Source organism: Monodelphis domestica, chromosome 8 (genome assembly GCF_027887165.1).
Source record: "Monodelphis domestica isolate mMonDom1 chromosome 8, mMonDom1.pri, whole genome shotgun sequence".
In the NCBI taxonomy this organism is placed as follows: domain Eukaryota; kingdom Metazoa; phylum Chordata; class Mammalia; order Didelphimorphia; family Didelphidae; genus Monodelphis; species Monodelphis domestica.
This window is the reverse complement of record NC_077234.1, coordinates 183559292-183579896: the sequence shown is the minus strand read 5'-3', so window position 1 is coordinate 183579896 and position 20605 is coordinate 183559292. Positions and strand designations below refer to the sequence as shown.

General features: G+C 44.3%; 1 protein-coding gene and 1 long non-coding RNA gene across 5 annotated transcripts in view; both read right to left on the bottom strand.

Annotated features, from left to right (window-relative positions):
- The window catches only part of LOC130455875 (uncharacterized), a 366804-nt gene that overhangs the window by 59094 nt on the left and 287105 nt on the right, over nucleotides 1–20605 (bottom strand). For 2 of the 4 annotated variants that reach the window (XR_008914077.1, XR_008914078.1), the window contains exon 1: nucleotides 16467–16911. The exons of the other annotated variants lie outside the window; for them this stretch is intronic. This is a non-coding gene — a long non-coding RNA (uncharacterized LOC130455875). Of the gene's footprint in view, nucleotides 1–16466; nucleotides 16912–20605 lie in introns of those variants that run through there. 4 annotated transcript variants of the gene reach the window in all.
- On the bottom strand, nucleotides 612–5089 carry SOX1 (SRY-box transcription factor 1). Its single transcript, XM_007501279.3, has one exon. It carries the CDS (start codon nucleotides 4185–4187, stop codon nucleotides 3003–3005), a length of 1185 nt encoding a protein of 394 aa, XP_007501341.1. The 5' UTR covers nucleotides 4188–5089; the 3' UTR covers nucleotides 612–3002.

The window sequence follows — 20605 nt, the reverse complement described above, 5'->3', positions numbered from 1 at the left end:
TCCCAGCACGAACCTCAAGAGAAAAAGTAAGAAAAGAAAGAGAGGGGAAAAAAGAGGACGACGGGGAAAACCACCCAGTGTTAGCTGCTGCAGCGGAAATGTCAGCACTTTTATAAACAGCTTTCAGATGTCCATCACACCTCTGCCAATATGTCTGAACTTTTTGATTTCTGCTGGTTTTCCAGCTGAGACTCGCCGCCTCAGTTTTCTTCATTACCTAATGGGCCTCCGATTGCAGGTAATGTTTCATTGGGGGATAACCTAGGGCTGTCTAGAATCTGCCTCTGAATACATCTGGATGACCAGGTCTTCACACACAGACACATCATAAATACATCTGGCGGGCACACAAGCATATGCACACTGCAGGAGCCCTGTGGACAGCGTCACCACTAAAGCCGGCACCTCAAATTATTCAGTATGTTTTCAGCGTGCCCATGTAACGGTTTCCAAAGTTAAGGCCGGACTCCAGTGAACAGAGCGGACTAGGATTTCTCACAGGGGTCTTTGTGTCCAAGGCAGTCGGTGACTGTGGAACTATTCCGCTCACCCATCTAAAGACGCCACACACGTTCCCAGGGACACTTTTGAAGGACCAACAAAGGACCAAGTTACTTTTAAAAAAAGAAAAGAAAAGAAAAAAGAAAGATTTTTATTACCTTGTTAGAAAACAATAGACATGGTCCATGGAAATTTCGCAAATTACTTTAAGAATTGAGCAGTGTAAGCAAAATGATCCAGAGTGATTCCAACGACTGACACACGTCAATGGTCAAAGAAGGACGTTAAAGTGTAGTTTCTAACTCAGACTTTTCCCGATTCTTCCCCCCAACTAATATCTGACCAAATATGGATTCTTTCGCCACCAAGTAAACAAGCTGAGAAATCAGTGGGACGCGGGGGGTGGAGAAGGGGAGAAAGGCCTAGAGCTTCTGAAACCCATATTTCCCAATCTGGACTTTAAAAGTTCTTTTAAATATAATTTTATCTTAATATCACAACTAGTTTCAAATGTATTTGCTACCGTATGACTTTTAAATGCAATATTTAATGCTGTCAAATTACTAGTAGACAAAGTTTTACAGAAAACTTTTAATTCCAGAGAAAAATGTCAAGGTACCGATAAACACCTAGAAAAAATAGAATTCATTTTTTAAAGCATTAAACAACCTTAAGGATCCTGTTAAGAACAAACACAGCATTTAGCTTTACAGCTTTCACACCGGTTGTTAACAACTTGCATCCCAGTTCACGCAGGTTTGTTTTTTTTTTTTTTTAATATTTTGAAAGTTCCACAAAATGTTTCACCCTTCCCCAAAGGATAGGGAGAGGAGGGGGAAGGGACATAGAACAGGGACCAGGGGACTCAATTTGAGTATATTTTTGGTTCAGAGATTGTGTTTCTGTGAGCCAAACCCAGATAGATCAGTTCTGCTTGCAATCGTGTTAATTACAGGGGGAACAGGGGCACATGTGCACCGCCGTTGTCTTTGTCCCCCATCCCTGGCCCAGTCCCGCCACTGGGGTCTTTCCCCTCCCCCCCCTCCCCCCTCCTGCCCCCTCCACACAGAAGTGCAGTCTGGACCCTATACCAGTTTAAGGCGGCAAAGCTTCACAGCAAGTAAACTCACACCAAGATATTGCCTTCCACAGATAAAACAAGCAAACGAATGGGCCAGACTATGGAAATATTTTTTTTTTAATATTTTGCCTTCCTTAACAACACTTAATAGATATTAAAAATAATCTCCGTGGAAAACCCAAGCCTCACTGATTTTTCACTTTCTCCTCTTACATACGATATTGACTATTAGAAATGCCCCCTCCAATTCAGGGCGGGGAAGGGGGACGGTTTCTGTTATTCTCGGCTCACCCAGATTAACTTCTCTCTCCTTCCCCCTCCAGATTTACCAATGATTTTTCAGGGTGTTTATACATATGATTAAAATTAATACATCTCAAATTTAGTGGAGAAAAAAAACATTTTTCACTTAAAAATTTATTAACTCAAAATCCAGGGGAGGGGAGGTTTTGAGGTTTTTCTTTCTCTCTCCTTTTTTTTTTTTTAGCAGAAAGGCTTCTTAGTAAACTATGTACACAATCTGAATCCTCCCCCTCCCAAACGCCTAAATAAAAAAAAATCACAATGCATTTACAAGAAATCATACAAAACAAAAAAAGGGGGAAGATCTCAGATACAGAAAGTTTTACAAAAACCAGAACATAACATCGCAGTCCGAAAAAAAAAAGAGGGGGGATGTCTCTTTATATAAATAAACAGAAAAAAGCGGTAACAGCTACCAAAAAAAAACAACAAAAAACAACAAAAAAAAACTTTAACGTGTGGTTCGGAGTTGCTTTACTACAACTGTAACAAATGAGAATTGTCCCCCATCACTCTATCTTAGGCAATAAAGCGCCATAAGGAACCGATGCAAGGATAAGTTAATGCTTCAGCGGTTATATAAAAGTTGGCATCGCCCATATCTTTGTCTGCTTTTTTTTCCCTCTTTAGCAAATAAAACGCTATATGCCTTCTCAATGAATGATAAATACTGTACAAAAAGTCTCAATAAAACACCGAAGTTCAGTCTAAAACGCAAAACTAGTCTCAATAACTAGTTCCCGGGAGCTTCTAAAAAGGTAAATAGAGCAACTGTTACCTTCTTTTCCTCATTATTAATATTATCGGGTTGTTTGTTTTTTTTTTTACAAGAACATCAAAACATTCTGTACAAAAAGGAAAGTCCAGGTGGTGGCAGCGGCGGCGGTGGTGGGGGGAGGAAAAGCGAATTTCGGAGGTAAGGGGAGGGAGGGGAACAGGGCTGTGAGTGGGGGTGGGGTGGGGTGGGGAGCGACAGTCCCATCGCAGAGGTACAAGTTTGTTGTTTGCTGTGTGTTTGTTGCAATGTAAGGTTTTTTTTTTTTCTTTGCCAGTCTCTCTCGCTCGCTCTCTAACTCATTCTAGCGCGCGGCAGCTTGCTCGCTCGCAGTCTCTGAAACTAGATGTGTGTCAAGGGGACAGTGCCATTGACTCCAGTGCTGGCGCTCTGGTAGTGTTGGGGCAGGGAATGTAGCCGGCTCTGAGCCGCCGCCGCGGCTGCCGCTGCCGCCGACGCGGCAGCGGGGTCTCCTCCTTCCCCGGCGGGTAAGTACATGCTTATCATCTCGCGCAGGTCCCCGGGGCATGGAGCCCGCGAGTGCGAGGTGACCGGAGGGCTGACACTCGGCTCGGATTTAACCAGAGAACCCAGCGCGCCTAAGGCGCCCGACGACGCGGCCGCCGCAGCTGCCGCTGCCGCCACAGCCGAGTTCTGGTGTGGGCCGCCCGCGGCAGCGGCTGCGGCAGCCGCGGCGCCATAGGAGAGGCCCCCGTAGCCCGAGGGCGAGGCGCTCATGTAGCCCTGGGAATTGGAGATGGGGCTGTATTGAAGTGCGCCCATGTCGTAGCGGTGCATAGGCTGCGGGTTGTGAGGGTGGTGGGGGTGGTGGGGGTGCGCATGTGGATGATGGTGCGCTCCCCCAGCGCCCGGGTGTTGGCTGTAAGCGAGCTGCGCTTCCTGCATCATCGCCGCCGCGGCAGCCGCCGCCGCCACCGAGCCCGGGTAAGCTCCGTTGGCCCAGCCGTTCATGTGCGCATAGCCCCCACTCGCCGTGCCTCCGGGACTTTCCAGCCGCTGGCCCACCCCTGCAGGGCTCACTCCCACTCCCATGCCCACCCCGACCGCCGGGCCCCCACCTCCGGCTCCAGCCGTCAGCAAGCCCCCGGCCAGCGAGTACTTGTCCTTTTTGAGTAGGGTCTTGGTTTTTCGCCGAGGCCGGTATTTATAATCCGGGTGCTCCTTCATGTGCAGAGCCCGTAGACGCTTCGCCTCGTCGATGAAAGGGCGCTTCTCTGCCTCGGACATGACTTTCCACTCGGCCCCCAGCCGCTTGCTGATCTCGGAGTTGTGCATCTTAGGGTTTTCCTGGGCCATCTTGCGCCGCTGGCCCCGGGACCATACCATGAAAGCGTTCATGGGCCGTTTGACCCGATCCTGGTTGGCCTTGTTGCTGCCTCCTCCTCCTCCTCCTCCGCCGCCGCCGCCCCCGCCTCCTCCGCCAGCCCCGGTCTGGCCCGTTAGGTTCGTGGGGGCCTGGGCCCCACCCGGGGAATGCAAGTCCGTTTCCATCATCATGCTGTACATTCAAGCGGCTTTTAGTGTTCACCAACACCAGAAGAAAAAGGCGTGAAGCATAGAGGACCAGGAAGACAGAGAGGTGATCAAAAATGGAGAGATGTAAAAAAAAAAATTTTTTTAAGATCCTATGGTTATTAATGAGAAAATTTAGAGAGTGAAAAACGAAGCAAAAACGCAAGAAAACAAAAACCAAGCACACATGCAGCGGCTATAAGAATTGCAGGTAAAACTTTTTCCTCGTGCAAAAACCACTTGGCTCAGGGGATGGTGTTTCTTTGCTCCTGCTGCTGCTGCTGCTGCTGCTGCTGCCGCTGCTGCTGCCGCTGCTGCTGCTGCTTCTCCTGCCGCTGCTGCTGCTGTCGTCGCCTCTCTAGCTGGAGCTGTTCAAACAGGTGCAAATCAGTTGTAAAGTTGCTGCTTCACTTTAGGAGGAGTGAGAGAGTGGCTGATGTACCCAGGCTCTCGCTCCGCACAGGGTGTTCTTCTTTCCCGCTTTGGATCCCTCACACACTCGCTCTCTCTTTCCTTCTCTCCTTCTTCCTCCTCGCTTATTCTTTATAGGCTTTAAAACTTGGTGGCTACAACTTCTAGAGAGAGAGAGGAGAGGAGCGTGTGATTTGCATCTGCGGGTCCCAGGTGCCAAGAAAGAGGGGGGGAGCACTTATACCACCCCGCCTTCAAAAGGGGGGGTGCAATTAAAATTGTACCAAGGAGGAGGAGGAGGAGGAAAGATAAAAGAGAGAGGGGGAATAAGAACGAGAGAAAGGAAAGGAAGCAAGGGGGAAAACACCTTAGAGCTCGAGAGAAGTTGCCCAGTAATTTGTTCTCTCTCTGGTTTCCCTCCTCTCGGCTGGGGGAATTAGAAGAGGAGGAGCAGGGAAAGAGACACACACAGAGCCAGGGACCCAGCAGCCATACGCTGAGCGCAGAGCTGCCATTAAATGAGTTTGCCGCGGCCAATGGGAGCGCTGCGGCGGGGGGATTATTTGCATGGCGCGCTGTCGAGTGACGTGAGGAGGTGAGATATATAAACTCTGGGAGGGAGGAAGGGAGGGAAGGAAGGAAAAAAGGAAGGGAGAGGAGGGAGGGGCTTACGAAGGGGGTCACACAAGCCACATTGCTTCCTGAGCGAGGGAACTAGGAGTTAGCCATCCTAACCCTCTTCCCCACTGGCGCTCTCAGAATGATTAATGATTTGATTTTCAAACGAAAAACTCAACGTGGTAATAATACGACCCCCCTAAATAGGTTTAAATGGTCGAAATTGCAACATTGGGATCCTTCTCCGACTAAAGCAGGAAAAAGTTGAGATTGGCTGGCATGGCATTATTTCAGTCTTGGAAGGAGAGAGAGGGAATGATGTGTGTGTGTGTGTGTGTGTGTGTGTGTGTGTGAGAGAGAGAGAGAGAGAGAGAGAGAGAGAGAGAGAGAGAGAGAGAGAGAGAGAGAGAGAGGTGGAGAAAATATAGAAAAGAAGCCCAAATTCGGAGAAAATGTATGGTGTGAATTCAACTTGGACAATCCAACTTTGAGCCATTTGAGTACTCAGTCTTTCCCCCAGATATCTTTCAGCTTAATTTTCCATTGTTACCTATTCTTAATACGGTTGCTACATTTTTTGATAACCCCATTGACAGCTGCAATCCCCAGTTTCTCCAATGTCTCTTACCAAAGGAAAGGCCTTCCTTAAAAGTTAAAAAGTCAACCTTTCTCCCAACTGGAGCAGCCTGGCTGCACTGGTCACTAGACACCCCCCCCCCCCTTCTGTCCACTGACACTCTCCTTTTCTAAAAAAAAAACAAAAAACAAAAAACCAACCCAACACAAACTGAAAGCCTATATGTGACCCAGGGTACAGTTGGATTCTTAGTATTTAAGCAATTTAAGAAAGTTAGCTTGAAAACCGAACATTCTACTTGAGGGCCCAAGTTTTTCCTGTGCTTATTAGCCTTGTGGCAAATATCGTCTGCCAATGAATAACAGCATTTGACAGGATTACTGAATTTCTGATAATTTTTAAAACATTGGATCAATCTTACTGAGATGATTTTTGGCTCAAACACTACCTTATTTACAAAGAAGATAGCCCTAGGTCCCAAAATATAGACTCCAAATTTTAAGTGATCATTTTTAACTCCAAAATATTCTTGGTACTTAAGGGTTTTCTATGTCCAGTTCTGAAACAAAAGGAGGCAGAGATGGATAGGGCATTCCTTTTTCATAAAAATAGCCAGAAGAACTCTTCTGAGAAATCAGTGGTCCCCCATATTTCTCATCTACTGCCTCTTTTTGAAATTACAAGTATGTATTTATTTTATGCAGCATGGAAAATATAGAAAGTGCTGGCCCTGTATAACTTCAACAACAGCAATGTGATGGCCATTCTCTAATAGAAACAAACATGTAATAATAATAATAGTAATGATAGGCATAAAGAAATTGTTTCAGCATGTTGGGCAGTGAGCACGTGATATCTTTTCTACTTTTTTGTAAGGTTGTTAATTTTCCTGACCCTGATGGTTGTCTAAGGTAAGGAATAATGATTCTTTCCTCTCAATTACTATTATTATTGCTGCAGGTTTTTTTCTTTTTATTGCAGGGTTGTTCCTGTATTCAGGGCAACAGTGAATTGTTCTCTGTACAGATTAAACTACTTTCATTTCAGGCATTCAGTATCTAATAGTAAACTTATCAAATAATATGTAATTATATTAGAAAAGAAATGTTATTTCATATTTATTTTTCTCTAAATATTCAGGTTAAAAGCTTGGTTTTCAACTACCTTCTCATTTGGGAGAAAGAGAGTTTGTTAAATCTTTTGATTTGTTTCACTCATTATCCACAAACATCAGTTACATTGTGAATGAATTTTATAAAACAACAACAACAACCAACAAGGATATTGTGTCAGAATGACATACCCATTTCTCCTTTGAAAACTTAAGAGAAAATGGGTGTGCACTGAGATTCAGTATATCTTGGAAAGTCAGTAAGATGGATATAAAAGAAATGGTTTACAAATTATAAACTGTATTATCCACTTAGCGATTGAAAGATTTTTTTTCCTCCTGCTTCTCAAATTAGATTTTAAAATAAGTCGCCTGAGACCCCCTGAAAATACTTTGTATGAACTGTGCTTGGTGCATTATTTTCCATATCAATGGAGCAATTTATTTTATAAACACCCTGCACTCCAGCGTGCATCACAGGAATGCTTTGTAGTTCTTGGATCTTGCATAGCTGACTTTGAATTGGTCTAGATTTTTTTCCTACCACAATCCGGAAAATTGTTTCCAAATAAGACATTACCCTTTGTTTCCCAGAGCATTTAAATAGAAGGTAAATGGGTTAGCCTTGAATGAGATCATGCTATTACTTAGCGTTCAAGGCTTTCGAAATATACCCTGTTTAGTGGTTGGATGTTACTGGGGCCCAAGCAGTTGCACACAGTATGGGTGCCGGCATTGATAAGTATTAAACTCAAGCTGCAGGTGTAACTTGTTGCCAAGTGAGAGTTGATTGACAGATACTGCCTGTGCCAATCAGGCAACAGCAGGGCACCTGGTATCAGACCTCTCTGGGCCTCCCATCCTGGCATGAAGACTAAGAGAATCTTCTTACTAACTCCCCCTCTGTAATTTCCTCTGGAAGCCCACCCCCTAGTTCCTTTTACATCCCGGCCTCCTCCCTTCCAACTCAATAAAAAAAAAAAAATCTCACAAGCCATAACTACACCCCTTCCCACTCCAATAAAAAGCTTGGGACCAGATAAATAGCTTCATTTATCAAGGATAGTATCAAGGATAAATTATATTTAGACAGAAAGGACTTTTCCTACAACCAAATACTACATGATTTTGTCAAATAAACAGCAGATTTTTTTTTTTCAGAAGGGTTTGGGTGAAACTTACTTTTCAGTACTCTTTAAAGTGATCAATACACTGTTTTTTTTACCTGGCAAACCAGTACTTTGTAATTTATTGGTCCCCCAAAGAATTTCCCTTTCACCTCAAAATTCTAAAGAGGATCTCAAGTAAGAATGACTTAGATTTTTCTTTCCTTTGGGTACCTGGGAACAATCTCAGAAGATCATCTGGCAATTCAAACGTTGACTAAGGTACTGATGAGCTCCACACACTAAAAATTCGAACAAGTATTTAAAAGATCATAAAGTATTAGACCACCAAATGCAGAACTAAACATTTGTTTAAACTTCCTGTCTTGCAAATTGTTTTCTGATGCTCAGAGTAAGCTGCTTCCTCCAAACAGTAGATGGACCTTACTTTGAGTGAACACACACTGTTTCTTTATAAAGGTGTAAGGAAATAAGAGAATAAGTGTACGACTTTGACTTCAGGTATTCCTGTTTCTGTTATGGTTGCAATACCTGAGTGACTGTGTGGGGAGATGAAAAGTTGACTTTAAGGGAGGCAAAACAAAGGTGAAACTTCTTTATGACAGTACCTTACTCCATGGAGTGTTATATGGAAAAAGATCTTCCTTCACTAATCCTTCCATGTTGCCTCCCTCCCTGCCCACCCCTTCCAACTTGCCAGATGCCTCATTCCTTTTCTGTACCTCACTATGTTTGCAAAACCACTTGGTCTCTGTTCTCTTCTCTGAGTTTGTTGTCAACAACACAGTTGGTAGCATTGTCCTATCTATTGAAAAGAGTAGCAGGAAAGACCCCACTGAGGGCTTCTAGTGAGATCTTATTCTGAGTCTCCAAAGGGATAACCACTGACCAAGAATTAGGTGCAAGCAGCCAGGGAATAGTTTGCACTTTGAACTCAGAGAGGGGGTAATTGGAGGGAAAAGAGGGTGAATGTAAGGATTTGGAACTGGAAGAGGAGGAAAAAGTGGAGAAGGGTAGAAAAGAGGAAGAGAAAGGAGAAAAAAAGTAATAATACAATTTTAGTCAGACAACTTAGAAGTCAAAGAGGAACAAGAAAGGTAGAGTGTGGGAGAAGAGAAAGTGAAGTAGGAGGGGAAGTAGTGAAGACAAGATTGGCGGCGAGGTGGGGAGTGGTGGTTAGAGAAGGATGGGAAAAGGAATAGAAAGAGAGTGAGGGGTACAGTGCCAGGTTCCCAAGCTGCGGCTGCTGGGAATCAGTCCTGAACTCTATCTAGCTGGCGCCAAGTCCCAGCGCGGGCCTCGATCGCCGTCTGCTGGTCGTTGGAAAAGTCTGAGTACCCCTCAAGCCGCTGCTGTCCTGTTAGAGCTAAGGTTTCCCGGTGACTTATCACAGAAGAACGTCAGCTGACACTTGCTGCTATCTTCTGTTCTACTCTCTTATTTCCTTACACTTTTATCAAGAAACGGTGTGTGTGTGTGTGTGTGTGTGTGTGTGTGTTTTCACTCAAGCGTTACATTAGATAGAAATTTGGGTTTCTCTCCTTGATTGAAGTGGTCAGTCGTCTCTTCTTAAGCCCGTCTCAAATCCCTACTATCTCTAACATAACTGCTCTGAAAAGGCAATAGACCGAGCCCATGGCATGCAAGGGGAAAGCGAACAGGAGAAAGTGGGGGAAAGGGTAGGGGGAAATGAGAAAGAATCGCTCTTTTTATCAATTTCAGAGTAATATCTGTGCCATCAGTGAGAGTGATCAGAGCAAGAGATATCTTTACTAGCTCCCATTCGATCACCACCTTCGACAAAAATATGTCCTATTTGGAATGATGCTCCACTAGCATCTGGGGAAAGGAAGGAAAACAAGAGAATAAGGATGGGAGGAGGAGTAGAGGCAAAATAAAGTCCCTCCCATCCAAAAGCAACAAAGCCTTCTTCCCAACGATTAGCGTGGAGATCCCTAAATCCACAATCAGGGAACAAATTGTGTGTGTGAGAGGGAGAGTGAGAAAGAGACTCCATGTGTGTATGTGTGTGTGTGTGTGTTTTGTTGTCGCCTCCTAGCTCTCTGGGTGAAAGCATTTGGAGAATCTCTGGAGCTTTCGAGTAGGGGCTCACCCTGTGAGCAGTATTCACACATATAATTCAGATTTCACAGCTGACCTGCTCTGAAAACCTCAATCAGCTTCTAATTGAAGGGAAAACAAAATATTGCTTCCCTACAGCAGAGCTAACGATTTAATCATTATATCAGACATTATAGCTTTTAATTAGGCTAATGCTGATACTGTATGGAAAGAGATAATTCAACACTGTTCTTGATGAATTCTGTAATTGGGTTAACGGCGGAGCAGTTGGGGGAGAGACGTCAATATTCAAGCTGCGTCTATAGCCACCAGGTTTATGAATGAAAGAAAAGGAAGGAGAGGAAAGACCGGCACTCTGGACAGGAATGGCATTCTCTGTCTTTGCAGAGCTGGAAAAGTAGTGGGGAGGGCGATCCACTAAGTTCCCGGGAGAATAAGGCCTCTCCCCAAGTGGACATCGCTTTTTCTTTCAATTCTTCTTTAGACTTTCTACTTTTTTCTTCCTAAAGCCATTAGACAGGAAGAGTTTTCACTCCGTCCACACTAAAAGTGTTTTATACCCTACCACCAGGCCTCCAAAACGGTAGTTTGTTTCAACCAATAGAAGGGAATAAAGAGGCCAGGGTCCAGCTTCAAAGTGAAATTCGATTTGGAAGCTTTCAAAATAACGAAATTTGCCCTCCTCCAATGTGGCATTTTGCCCTCCTACTCAGTTCTCAGATGAGAAGAATCAGAGAAAAACAAGACAATTAGCAGCACCAGATCGGCAGGGATAGGAGTTCACAGAGCTAAAGCTGTGGTCACTGAGAACCATAAAGAGGGCATCGAAACATGACAGCTCTAGAACACAATATTCTCTTCATTATTATATTTTCATCATTATTAGTGTTATCATTTGGTTGATCCCAAGGTATGCAGATTGCCCAGCCCTCAGGTGATAGGCGATCTATCTTTTCCCACACCAGTCCCCTGAGTGGAGGCAGGAGAGCCTACTTCCTGTTGGTTAGAGCTTCAGGGCAGCCTCCAGGTAGAGCAGCATCTTCATGCCTGGCCCAAGCCTATGCTCTCGAAATGGCAAGTATATGACTGGTTGGTAAAATATCCTTCAAAATAAATGAGGAGCATCATCAGTTCACTCAGACTACTCTTAATTGAAAAAAGAAAAGAAAAGAAAAGAAAAGAAAAGAAAAGAAAAGAAAAGAAAAGAAAAGAAAAGAAAAGAGAAATGAAAAAGAAAAGAAAGAAAAGAAAAAAGAAGCAGTACAAATTTAGGGATCCTGTAAAAGAGCAAAAACTTCGTATTAGGATTTACTCTCTGAAAGTGTTATTTTTCCAGAGGCCTCAGTGAATTTTCCATCACTTCTCCTAATTGGTGAGAAGGGCAAGATACTGGATTTGTTGTGGGTCCCTTCCGACCAACACTTTGTCGAGTTCCTCTTTTGTTCATAATCCCCACTTTTCCATGGGCTGCTTATTCAGAATGGGCTGTGGGTTTGGGTGGTAACACCATCCTTCCATCTCTCTGTTTTACAGAATACACTAAAGTCACATCCAAGTTGGCCCTTCACTTGAGTTTGCGCTAGGCGGGGCCAAAAAAGCCCCCAAAGAGGTAGGTTCAAGAATCATTGGATTTCACAAAGTGCTAGCTTCTCTTCAGTTCAATTGGGTTTTTCGATAGGTATCTGAGCAGAACCTTCTTCAAATTTTAATACAAATGGTTTCAGGATTTGATCTTTGTATCCACGTTTATATTCATGTTTTCCCCTTTTAAAAAATGTTTCCTTACACACTGGCTTAACTATGCCAGCACAATATCCTCCTGAAAGATAAATATACTGTATTGTGATTCATCCTTGTCTTATTTTGTCAGTAATTACCACGAAATTAAATGGGTCACTGCTAAAGTTTCATTCACACAAACCCCTGTAATTAACAGTTTGAATACACCTTTTTACGTTATTCAAAAGTTGTAATTTTCTAACACGTGTAGTTTTTTTTTTATTGATGAAGAATGCATGTGTTAGATGTAATAATAAGAATCCAAAGTACCTAATCTGAACTGCAGGTTTGTGTGGTTTTAGTTATGAAATCTTAGGAAGGATTGGAGAGGTAACAAACTTTTCTGTAGGGTGTAGTGATGGGAGCTCCACAGCTCTTCAGAATCAGCATCTACAGTAAACCCAACCCCAATACAGAGGAAAACTGGTTGACCAATGTATGCTTCCGACTCCTAAAGCGAGCATCTAGATGGTGATTCAGCTTCAGACAACTTCTATTACAAAAAACAGGCAATGTAGGAGCACAGTAATACTGTCTAAGGCTAAGCTTTAAACACTGGACTGTTGGAACCTTGATGATAAAGAAATCGAAAACAGTGTTTCAAGCCAATGCAAGGCAAGTCACGCTATAGTCTAAGGAAGACAATGCCCAGGGGACTTGGAGTCGTATGTTCTAAAGAAGAAACTGGTATTATGACTACACATGTCCCCTTTCTCATATTCTCTCTCATTAGCCTCCAATGGAAAAGGCATCACTCACAAGAGGAGACAAGTCATAAGGAATTTCTATATGAAAAGAAATAAAGTGAAATCATGGAGGCTTTTTTCTTACAGGCTATCCCTGTTATTGCAAATTAGATTAGCTACACAGGCTTCAATATAAACATGACATGCGGTTCACACAGAGTGAAAGGATCATCCACTCCAATCTCTCTTTTCATCGAAGCATCTCACATAAATTACATCTTGTCCTTTAATACACTTTTCAATGAGATTAAAACATCACCCTGACACAATTTCAAGCCTTTTCAGTCGCATCCTCAGCTTACTTCAGAAAACAGCAAACAAGGCTGGGGGGAGGGGGGTGTTGGAAGAGATGTCTAAATAGCGTAGAAATTATTGAGGAAGAAAAAAAAAACACCAATGCCCCACACTCCGAGCTAATAAGTGGTCTATTGGTTCTATCTTAATGTCACTTCCTTAGATACACAAAGAAGTATTTTGACTCCTTTATTAGAAGTGGAGAAATCAAGTTTAGATTAAGTTATGTGGAGATATTAGGCTTATGTTAAAGAAGAAATAAAATGTTTCCTGGCTACCTTGATAATATTCTTCCCAAATGGAGATACTCCTTGACATGGAGACCAATAACCTTGGCTAATTCCTTTCCAGAGATGCTAAACAAAGGGAGATTCCTAGTGCTTTGGGAAGAAAATGACTTTGAAAACAAAGAACAACAATAAGGGGGGGGGGGGAGAGAAGTTTTTGGGAAAAGCCATAATTCTTGATCTAAGGACCATAGAGTAGAGGAGGTTCAAGGAGCTATTTCTACAAAAGTACATTAATTATTCCCTTCTACCTCGACTTAAAGTTTCTGGTAGGCTTTCCTTTCCGGTCTTTTCTTCTTTTTCTTCTCCTTATCTCCTCCCTATGACTCGGAACAATTATTCACTCAGAGTTTGTAACCTCAGCCAAGGAACTTCATTTGTTGACCTCTGAATGGTGACCAGGCCAAGGATAGGATTGAGATTGCCGAGAACAGGAAAAGGAAGGATGAATTCGAGGAAACCTCAAATTCAAGGTATTTTAATTTGGGGGCTGGGTCTTGTTGAAAGAAGAAACATATAGATTTGCCTTTCCACTTTCGCATATTTTAATTAAACTCTTAGAGACCAAAGACCTGAACTTTTCTAAGGGAAGAGTTATAGTCTACATTCCCTTCTTTCCCTGCCTCGGGTATGTTTTAGTCAAACCTTGATAAGGATGCAATAGGAGCAGTGAGTTTGGCTTCTGTATCTTCCTCATTCTGGGGAGCCAGATACTCCGAACCGGAAAAAGCTTGACATTATTTTCTAGGCCAGAAAAAAGGGGGAGACATACCTCTGTTCTGACTGCCTTTCATCCCCCCACATGCCCTCTTCTCAAAAAGTCTTTTGACTTGCTTAATCCCAGGACCTAAGAGTCAAGATTTGAACTCCTGTTGGAAACTAGCTCGAGCGCTACATTTCTCCACATGTGGCAGATGTAGCGGCCACTGTCATCGTCCCTGACTCCCATGAGGTCCTGGACACTCCAAGCAGCTTCATTGTCAATTCTCAAGCGTATCGTTCCACCCGGGAGAGGCCGCTTCCCGGGAGTGATGGGGAAGAAGGGGTGAAGCCACCCAGCGCTACGGAAGAGATTGAGGGAAGAACCGTGGCGTCTGCCAGGGTCTAACACAAATATGGGCCCCTAAACCTAGGGATTTGACGGGGCTCCCCCAGTCCCACCTTTCCAGAGGTCTGAGAGGGAAAGAAAGGATTTGGGGAAATGGACCTCTGACGGGGGAGGGGGATGCACTGACACTCAACTCCACCTTTTACTTTCTTTTCTGCATCTGGGCGGGTCTGCCTGCGGAGACTTTAGCCCCAGGGAGTCCTCTGGCCCGAAGAGTATCGGATGGGCAGAAAAAGGAGAACGGTTAAGAAAACGCTGCACGGCTAGATCCTTCCCAGCTTTTGGAGGCTGAGACTTGGCCTAGCCCTGGCACTGGAAAACAAAACAAAAACAAAACTCCACATCTTTAACTAGAGGGGAAACAATAACGTACATCGAAAACCCCGAAGCCGCCCAAACAGCAGAGAGCAGCTGCACCCGGAGCCTGTTGGCAGGATCTCATTTTGGTGGCCTTCAACATTTCTTACCACTGAAGGCTCTTGCCTTTTCTGGGATCCTGGCAGTTCCACCGCCCTCCCTCAGCCCCATACACTTTCACAAAAACGCTTCCAAACGGAAGCCCCCACCGAGCAGCTCTTGGAAATCAATGTCATAAAACGGACTTTTAATGGGTTAATTGACTGGAGGCTGCTATCATGTTTAAACACCTGTTTCTTGAAAAGACAGTCAGCCAAATCCCATCCCTTCCCCCCAATCAATATCTACACATTCCTGCCCCCGCTGCCTGTTGATAGACTAAAAGAAAAACAACAACAAAAATCCATTTCACCTTTTTAACTTGGTAACCCTTCCTCTAGGCGGTTAACTAGGCGGGGGGTTGGGGGGGCGGGAAATGGGGAGGGTGCGGAGGGGAGAGGTGCTTCCAGAGCTGACCCAGTGCCTTATTGCTTGGGAGCCAGAGTAGGTGCCAGCCGTATTATAGCCTACAAAGGGAACTTTCTTTGGGGGCATTTATTTATGGTTTCAAGACTCCTCAGCACTTTACATAATGAAACCTAAAGGAGGTTGCAATTTCGCAGGAAGGAAGTAAACAGGTTAATGACTTTGCAGGACGTCGAGGCTGTTACCTCCGCTCTACTCCGGCTCCCCTCACTAGCCAGCCAGAAATCTGGAGCTCACTGCAACCTTTGCTTTTCTGAATTCACTGCGAAGAAGTAGCTTATATGCCCTATCAGGCTGCACTAGACAAGCGAACAGTCCGTTCTACTGCTCTCTGCCAGGGATGGGAGTTTAGAAGGCATTCGCTGCAGTGTCAAGGGCTTCTTTGCCTATTGATTTTTTTTGGCAGTATTAATATAGTCAAGACCGTCGGTCAGTCAGAGTTAAATTGATTCTTTGCCCAAACAGCTCTCACTAAATGGCACCACACTTCAACATGTTAATTTTAAAAATATAATTGCAAGTCCACTGATTTAGTTCTTTCTGCAGCCAAGTAAGGCGCGCCGTGCGCCGCCGCCGCTGAGACCGGATAGTCCGTAGGAAGCGCTGCGGAGCCAGCGGTAGCCCCTTCTAAGGCACCCCGGTGGGAAGGAGGGGGGAGTGAGGGAGAGGGAAGAGAGAGGGAGCGAGAGAGAGAGAGAGAGAGAGAGAGAGAGAGAGAGAGAGAGAGAGAGAGAGAGAGAGAGAGAGAGAGAGAGAGAGAGAGAGAGAGGTAGAGGTGTAAGGAAGGGCAGTGGGAGAGATGAGGGATTTTTCTACAGGTCTGCATTCCTGGGAATAGTAGTAGAAAGATCTATCAAAAACCAAACTGACCCTTTGCCTGTTCCCTGTACCTCTCTCCTCCCCCTCAAAAAAGAAAAAAAAAGTAAGGAATTTAGAGAAAGATAGAAGTATACGTTCTTTGGGAGACTGTCAACCCAAAGTCATGTAAAAACTCTGTATATGTAAAACGCAATGACAAGTGACAAATGTACACACCAGTAGCACGCGATTCAGCAGTGGTTTCCGCGTCTCACACTCGCTTTCTAGACTATACTGAAAACAGCGTGGACAACACCCGCCACCCCCCCCCCCCAGCCACTTTTTACTGAAACTCATTGTTGAAACATCCCCCCCCCCCAGCCAGCCTTTGCCGCACCCCCTCCCCAAACACAGTACTGGCGGAAGACCCCCTCAAAAGTTAGAGACACTTACATTTCCTCTTCCAGTTCCATCCTCCTCCCAATAGCAGCTCAGGGACAGCCTCTCCCCTACACAATCTGACCTTAAAACACCTTCCTGAGATTTTATTAGAGACCCTGAATATAATGAACGGTTCTCTGCGTAACAGGACCGAACATTTTGCCCCTTCTAGACCCTGTCCCAGCCAAGGCTCCCAAGCGGCTCTGCCACCAGAGACGGGAGTGCCCGGTAACACACACGCGCATACACACATACACACACACACATTCACACACACATTCACACTCTCTCTCTCTCTCTCTCTCTCTCTCTCTCTCTCTCTCTCTCTCTCTCTCTCTCTCTCTCTCTCTCTCTCTCTCTCTCTCTCTCCCTTTTCCTCTCCCTCTCTCACACACATACACACACAACTACACACATACATATACACACACACCACTCACGTACTCACATACTGCACGGGAGAGAGAGACAAGAAAATGAAATTTATTATTGATAGAAAAGACTTTAAAGACAATTTCAAGTTATTGTTTCTCTCTGGAAAAAGGGGGCTTTTTCCCCTCCTCACATAATGAAACGCCTTTTGTGTGGCGCCGAACAATACCAAACAAGTATTCTAATAAATAGCCAGTTTTTTGTTCCATCTCGACTGTGAATAGAATTGAGCAGTTGGTTTGAGAGCAGCTGGGACGCTGCTTTGAGCAGGGAGGGAGGTGGAGCTCAGAGCCTCTCTCTCTCTCTCTCTCTCTCTCTCTCTCTCTCTCTCTCTCTCTCTCTCTCTCTCTCTCTCTCTCTCTCTCTCTCTCTCTCTCTCTCTCCAATTTCTCTCCTCCCTTCATTCTTCATTCGCACACCCTTTCCTCCTCCCTTCTCTCTGCTGCTCTTGTTTCGCCTCCCCCTCACCTCACCTTCCTGGGATCTTTACAGTCCTCTTCCCACCCGCTTTCTCCGACCCTCCTTTTTTAGGTCCCTTCACTTTTGAGAGCTGCACCTGTCCTATTTACAAGGTACCTTGGCCTGAAGGTTTATTTCTTTATCCCACCCCCACCCCCACCCCATCTTCAAGGCCTTCTCCTCATTTACTTAGATTTCATTTTCTTTTCTCTTTTCTTCATTCCAGTCATCATTCAGCTTAGATTTTTCTCACCTCTAACCCTGTGAGAGACCCTCTTTTTTCAAAGTGCTTCCTTGTAGATTTAATGCTTCCGCTTCCCTTAACTACACGCTATCCATAGTTTCCCTTCCATTACATAATATAGTAAATCCACTCCTTATTCCTCCCTCATTTTCTCTTTACTTTCTTTACTCAATAGGACTGAGATTTGCGCTTTGTTCTCTCTCTCTCTCTCTCTCTCTCTCTCTCTCTCTCTCTCTCTCTCTCTCTCTCTCTCTCTCTCTCTCTCTCTCTCTGTCTCTCTCTGTATCTCTCTCTCCCTCCCTCCCCACCCCCTCTGTCTCCTTCCTTTCCTCTTTCCCTTTTCTCCTGAAAGTGTGTTAGTGAAGGATGACACCTCCGGCTGCAATGCAAAGCTCCTGTTAGGCTCCTATTTCCTAAACAGCCCTGCTAGTTTTCGTCTCCCGTTTACGATCATGACTTTTTTCCCTCCTATTACTCCACCTCTCTTCTCCAATCCCCTTCACGTCAACGTGACAGCTGCTGTAGGAAAGACAGTCAATAGAGGTTAGTAATATGGACACAAAGCACCTACAGCTTTCTAGGTAAAAGTTGCCTTTTTAAAGAGCACCCGGGTTATTTTGGGTTCTGGTGGTGGGCGGATAGGAAGGTGGGTGAGTGGGTGTGCAGGCGGGAGATGTTCTAGGGAGGTGGCAAGGGAGCGAATCCTGAAACTTGTAGTATGCGTTGGAGTCAGAACGAGGAAGGAGCACAGCAGGGCTGCAGCTTTCACCCAGTAGGGGCATCCACATTCAAATTCTTCTCCCTCTAAGGCCAAGGGGCACGGGAGGTCTGCAGTCCTTTGCCAAAGGTTGAAGTCTCTCTACAGCATCTCAAACTGCTTTCAAGGCATTTTGGATAGGTTTCGGAGCCCTGAAGTTCGGACTCTAGCTGTTCAGTCTGATTTACTCGGAAGAGAGTCCTGGGGTATCTCATCAGGTGGGAATTACCGCTCCCCATCCCATATATGTTAGCACACATACAGATCTCAAAAGGCAAGATAAAAACCCACCTTCTGTGAATGTGACCAAGCAGTCTCTCTCTCTCTCTTTCTCTCTTTCTCTCTCTCTCTCTCTCTCTCTCTCTCTCTCTCTCTCTCTCTCTCTCTCTCTCTCTCTCTCTCTCTCTCTCTCTCTCTCGTTGTGTGTGTATGTTTTTTTGCACTTGGAGTTAAAATCACTCACTTCTAATTCATTGGGAGTGAATTCGGAAAAAAAAAAATTTCCCCAACAGGCAATCCATTCATTATTTTACCCAACGCATAGCATTCATGTGGCAAGCTGTATAAGATATGTCCACCTGTGTTAAATATATATATATATATTATAATATAAAAGCATTTCCGCGCGCCCGTAAAGTTTATGCAAATACACTAAGGATCTCTATATATGTTTCTATGAATGTGTGCACAGACCTATACGAGTAAGCTATATCATACAGGCAAGGGTACGATAATTTTTTTTTTCATTGCTTGCAGCTGCAGTTCCAGGAGATCCTTGTCTGTCTGGCTCTAATAGCAGAGGCGAAGAACCCACATGACTTTTACTCAATGGATCTCAATCTATTGAAACACTATGTCATTTGCAAATTATTTCTTAATCGGACTAAGCTACTTAGAAGTGGAAGGAAAGAAGCATTTGTGCCTCGAACCATGCCAAAGAACATAGACTTTGATTGGAAATTAATTTTCCTAGTAGCATCTCTTTCTCAGCGAGGCTCTTTGGTCTGTGTGTGCAAGGACTCAAACTCTCCGACGCACATTGTTAGTGCGCAGATCTCTCTCCTTGGTTTGGGGTTTTCACGTTTTATTTTGAAATGCATCTAAAAAATCCCCCAAACAAGACTTTATCTCCTCGGAGTTTAAGGTGGTTTAATTCCATCATAGGGAGATGTCATTAGTTGCCATATGAGAAGACACTGGGCAATGGCAGTTTTTAGGGAAAAAAAATTTTTTTTTTATCGGGTTTGTGCAGATAGGAGGAACGCTGGAATCTGGTTGGGGGAAAAAGCAGAAGGAAAACACTGGGATTTGGATCTTTTCCAGCAGAGGCACTGAAAGCTTTTCTTTTTGTATGGAAAATGGAAACATTTTGGAATACAGACTTAAAACTTTGACTTATATTTTACATGTTAAATAACTGAAAGATTGGGTACAACATCGAATAAAGCTTCCAAACCTGCAAATATTTGAATGGTTTCTGTAAAGTGGAGCAGCTGTCAGTCAGCTGGGTTTGACAGGCTGCCACAATTTTGTCACTTAATAGTGGGTGTTAGGCTAAGTGCAAAACACTCTGGCAAACAGATGTCAAACCCACATCTCATATAAATGTGGGTTGTAAAATTGAATTTTAACCCACATATATGTCTTAAAAATTGGAGCCAGTGTGTAAACTCTTTGGAGCATGGAGGGCCTGGGAGAGAAACTCTCCTGTGGGCTTGTGTGGGAAATAGGAAGATTTGGAAATCTGACTCCCCCCATTTCATTTTTTTTTGGACTAAGTCAATTCCTTTATCCATCAGAGTCTGGGAAAATGTGAAAAGGAGGAGTGGGGTATAAAAAACCACAATAAAAACATCAAAACCAAACAATATTCTCTCTCTCTCTCTCTCTCTCTCTCTCTCTCTCTCTCTCTCTCTCTCTCTCTCTCTCTCATTCTCTCTCATCCTTCCCATCCTCCCCCCTTTTATTCCTTTCCCCACACCCACTTTGCAATTCATTTAATAAAATCGCTGCAGGCATTGTCAAGAGGAAGATAGAAGATGATGATCTCTTTCTTCAGGTTTGACTCCTAGGAAAAAAGGAGGCTTCCTGCTTGCCTCATTGTGAAGACTTGCCTTTTAATTTTTAATTTAAGGGGATCTTCCTCGTGGACTCCCTTCTGTGTTGTAGTGAAACTAAGAGTGGGGAGGAAATGAAACCACCCCAAGGTCCAAGATGCAGATAGCCCCCGAAGCTGATTAGTACTAGGGGCCACAGAGA